The 3,547-nt window shown below is 34.4% G+C and overlaps 1 protein-coding gene across 1 annotated transcript in view; it reads right to left on the minus strand.

The window, feature by feature from the left end:
- Nucleotides 1-3,521, minus strand: part of LOC103132908 (alpha-2-macroglobulin-like) — an 8,394-nt gene extending 4,873 nt beyond the window's left edge. The window contains exons 1-10 of the mRNA XM_016667646.1: nucleotides 2,884-3,521; nucleotides 2,571-2,751; nucleotides 2,224-2,380; nucleotides 2,058-2,110; nucleotides 1,385-1,405; nucleotides 1,012-1,177; nucleotides 853-937; nucleotides 617-734; nucleotides 179-296; nucleotides 3-70 (exon numbers count right to left, since the gene is read on the minus strand). Of these exons, the coding sequence (XP_016523132.1) occupies nucleotides 3-70; nucleotides 179-296; nucleotides 617-734; nucleotides 853-937; nucleotides 1,012-1,177; nucleotides 1,385-1,405; nucleotides 2,058-2,110; nucleotides 2,224-2,380; nucleotides 2,571-2,751; nucleotides 2,884-2,963 (1,047 nt within the window). The 5' untranslated portion in view covers nucleotides 2,964-3,521. The remainder of the gene's footprint in view (nucleotides 1-2; nucleotides 71-178; nucleotides 297-616; nucleotides 735-852; nucleotides 938-1,011; nucleotides 1,178-1,384; nucleotides 1,406-2,057; nucleotides 2,111-2,223; nucleotides 2,381-2,570; nucleotides 2,752-2,883) is intronic.
- Between the last annotated feature and the right edge of the window lie 26 nt (nucleotides 3,522-3,547).

The raw sequence follows: 3,547 nt of genomic DNA on the forward strand, positions 1-3,547 counted from the left end.
ACATCAACAAAAGACAGTTTTCCAATAACATATGAGATCCGTATTTGCTTCACTTGTGAGAGTGATGTACCTAAATATGAAAAGCTACCATGTAATAACAGTCATGCCTTGCATAATAATATCATCACAAATACAAACTCTTCAATGAGAATAAAGGCACTGTGCAAACAAGACTTACCTGTTCCTTCCTCTTCCACTGTGGCAATGACATCAAGTTTATGTTGTAATTCTAGTCGATCGCCTCTGGTGAAAATTGACATTTGGAATTCAAATGTACTACATCCTGTTTTGTCTGCCTATAAGAAAAAAAGAAAACTTCATCATATATTTTAGAACATGACTTGATGATATGAACATTTATCAGGAGAAATGACTTTTTCCTCATAATTTCTAAAAGCCAGCAAATGGTAGAAACAGAAATAAGCCACAAAGAAAAAACCTGCAGGTTCTTTGTAGAAAACCAGGATAAAGATAAACACGGTTGTAATTCCTTTTTGATTTTATTAATCAGTGATTGTCATTACTGTCTGTGAGGCATTCGAAAATGATTACTGACCTAACAGGACTTTAGTGGTAAGTTTGAGTAACATGAACAAAAACCTATAATCAGCCATACCTTCTGTGTCTGAATGTCACAAAGAGGTTTTTTCCTCTGACTCTTGGGAGTGGAGTCATAAAAAGGTCGGCACATTTTCACAGTAACACTTCCTGGCACAGGCTGTCCATATGTGTACCTGGTTAAATTAGAACAGATTAAAAAGTCATCCACAAAAGAACCATTTCATATTGTTTTTTTTTTTTAAAGATTTACGGTCTCTAAAAAACATTAGTCAGGGATCAATGCTTACTTACTTTCCACAAACTTTAGCTTCAATTCCTTCCTGCCCAACACTAACTTCTTCTTTTACATTTATTGTTACATCAAATTTGGGCAGAACTAGAGAAAAATACAAGACATTTACATCTAATCCTAAATGGACAGATCTCTTTGGAATTGACTAGAAAACTTACCATACTTCTCCACTTTAAAGTTGTGCTGTATTTTATTTTCTCCTGCTGACACAATGATTTTGTAGGATCCTTCCTGGGCCTCAGAGTTTAGGGGGTAGGAGAGCTGCAGTATTTTGCTGTTGGAGGTTTCATTGAGCCATTGTCCAATCCTGTTGTTGTTGGGATCCTGTTGAAGAAAATAAATAAAAAAATAAAAACTGGGCCATATGTTTAATAAGTTTAAAATCATATGCAATTGGAACAAAATTAATATTTCCATTTATGGAAACCAATGGCTCACTTTCACTGATCACTGAATGAAGTGCTGCCTGTTTTAGCCATCCATTAAATATAAAAACTAGACTATGAGTTTAAGACAATTTAGATTTCTTACCTCAAGTTTGATGATGGTATACTGTTGGATAAAAAAGGAAAAAAGTAATCTTTTAATAGATTTTTGGGGTCATTAAAAAAAAGGGGGTCCAAAAAAAAAAAACAGATTTTCTACAGGTTTCTAAAGTAAAATTTACTGGATTGATATGAATAGTTTGTGATAATAATTTAATTCACTTTAACAAGATGTTTATGATGATGCCACCTTAAAGCTCTTCACAAGATCCACAGGTTCAGTATGCATCAGAAATATAAAATCAGATTAAGTGAATCATATAGAGAGATGGAAATTCTATTAAATATTTCCTAATTTGATCCCAATTATAAAACACAACCAAACACAATCAAAGTAAATTAATCCAGCCAATGGTTTAAAAGCCTAATTGATTTAGCGACAATCTATGTTTCATTGCGCTTCAACTTTTTAAGCTTACAAAATTTGAGTTGTCACAGCATCAGCAACAAAATGTTAAAGTATAAACAAATTTGCTCTACAAGCATTGTTTGCACAATTGATTTGATTTGTTTTGTTAAAGATAATATGTATGCACTGTATTTAGTAATGATTTTTCATGGTCAATCTTGTGTTCTGCTCCAAATGTCAGTATAAATGATACATTTACAAAGTATTCAGCCCCAATGATATCAGTTTAAAAATAAAAAGGAGAACTCACCAGTTGGCTGGCTGGTCTAAACTTTGTGTCCATTGTGACCACTCTGAAACGTACTGAGAGAGTACATGAAGATTTCACCTATTAGCACCTGAATGTCTCATTTATAACAAAATCAAAAAGCAAATCCATCTAACAGAGTTTTTATTTTAGAGGAGTTCCCCATTACCTGTCTGTCCAGGGAGGTAGATCGGTTTGTCTGTTTGGATGAAGGTCATGGGTTGGTAGGCTTTGATTAGGACTTTCCTGACTTCTTCTGAGTAAAATGTGTTTCCTCGTACCTGCACCTCCAATTTCTGAACCTCTTTATGTTTTACTAAAGGGACCTAAAATAAATTAATAATTGTAATATAACAAACAAACAAAATAAAACCAAAAAAAAACAAAAAACATATGTGAAACCATGAACCATGGATATATTTCTGCAGTTTGTTAATAAAGTTCACATCTGTAAAACTGCATTCAAAACTATTTCATTGAAGGTCAAGTAGATTCAAAACCATCTTAAAAGTCGACCTGGAACTGGATGCATTCATGAAACTCCTCACTAGACGTCTTCTCGTAAAGAGTCGTATTTTTTTCTCCTGACTTCAAAGTGACGGTCATGGTCAGAGTCCCATTGGGCTCAAGGAGACTGGCACAGAATTTGGTCTGAGCTCCAGCTTCAAGGACAGCAGGAATGGTCACCATGTAATATCTACAGACAGATTCACACAGACAGCTGTTATCTGACTGGTCTGAACTCTCATGGGACAAATCCACAGACCTGAATTCACTCGATTCATTTACAAATTATAGTAAATAGTCCAGAACTTTTATGTAAACTTACGGTTTGGTCATTGCAGCTCCAATCATGTATAAGTAGAGACACAGTGTCCATGTCGACATCTGGTTCCTAGAATGACCCATGACTGACTGGCAGGATCCTCTGAGTAAATAGCTGCAAATAACAAGAACTGCATCCCACCTTCACTTACACAATACAAACCTCCCACTCATCATGTGTTTGAGTTAAAGGAAATAAAGCATTTACAATTGTATTTTTTTTTTTTTTTTTGCAAATAGATACTTGCCTTAATCCCCAAACTAAACATGAGATAACAGACTTTCAACATTGTTGTACCCTTGCAGCGGAGGCCAGCTCATCAGGATTTTATGAATTTCACCAGTGACGTATGAAGATTTACAGAGTTAACGTTGTAATGTCTTTTACTCTTGTGTTGCAGGAAAAAAAATAAAAAAATTTTTTTGTGAAACTGAAGCAAAATAAAGTTTGTAAGACAACAAACTATCTTCCAGTAAACACTTTCCCCCCTGTATTTACTGGGTAAAAGTCAAGGTCATGTTAGTTAGGTCTCTCATGAGACAGAAAACGGCTATCAAATACTCACCCAGTGTCAACTTGTTTTTAATTTAGTCTCATATGGTTTTATGTTCTGCTATTTCCATGTAATAATAGCATGTAATAAACTGAATGTCTGTTTAATATTTGA

Source organism: Poecilia formosa, unplaced genomic scaffold (genome assembly GCF_000485575.1).
Source record: "Poecilia formosa unplaced genomic scaffold, Poecilia_formosa-5.1.2 Scaffold1504, whole genome shotgun sequence".
NCBI lineage: Eukaryota > Metazoa > Chordata > Actinopteri > Cyprinodontiformes > Poeciliidae > Poecilia > Poecilia formosa.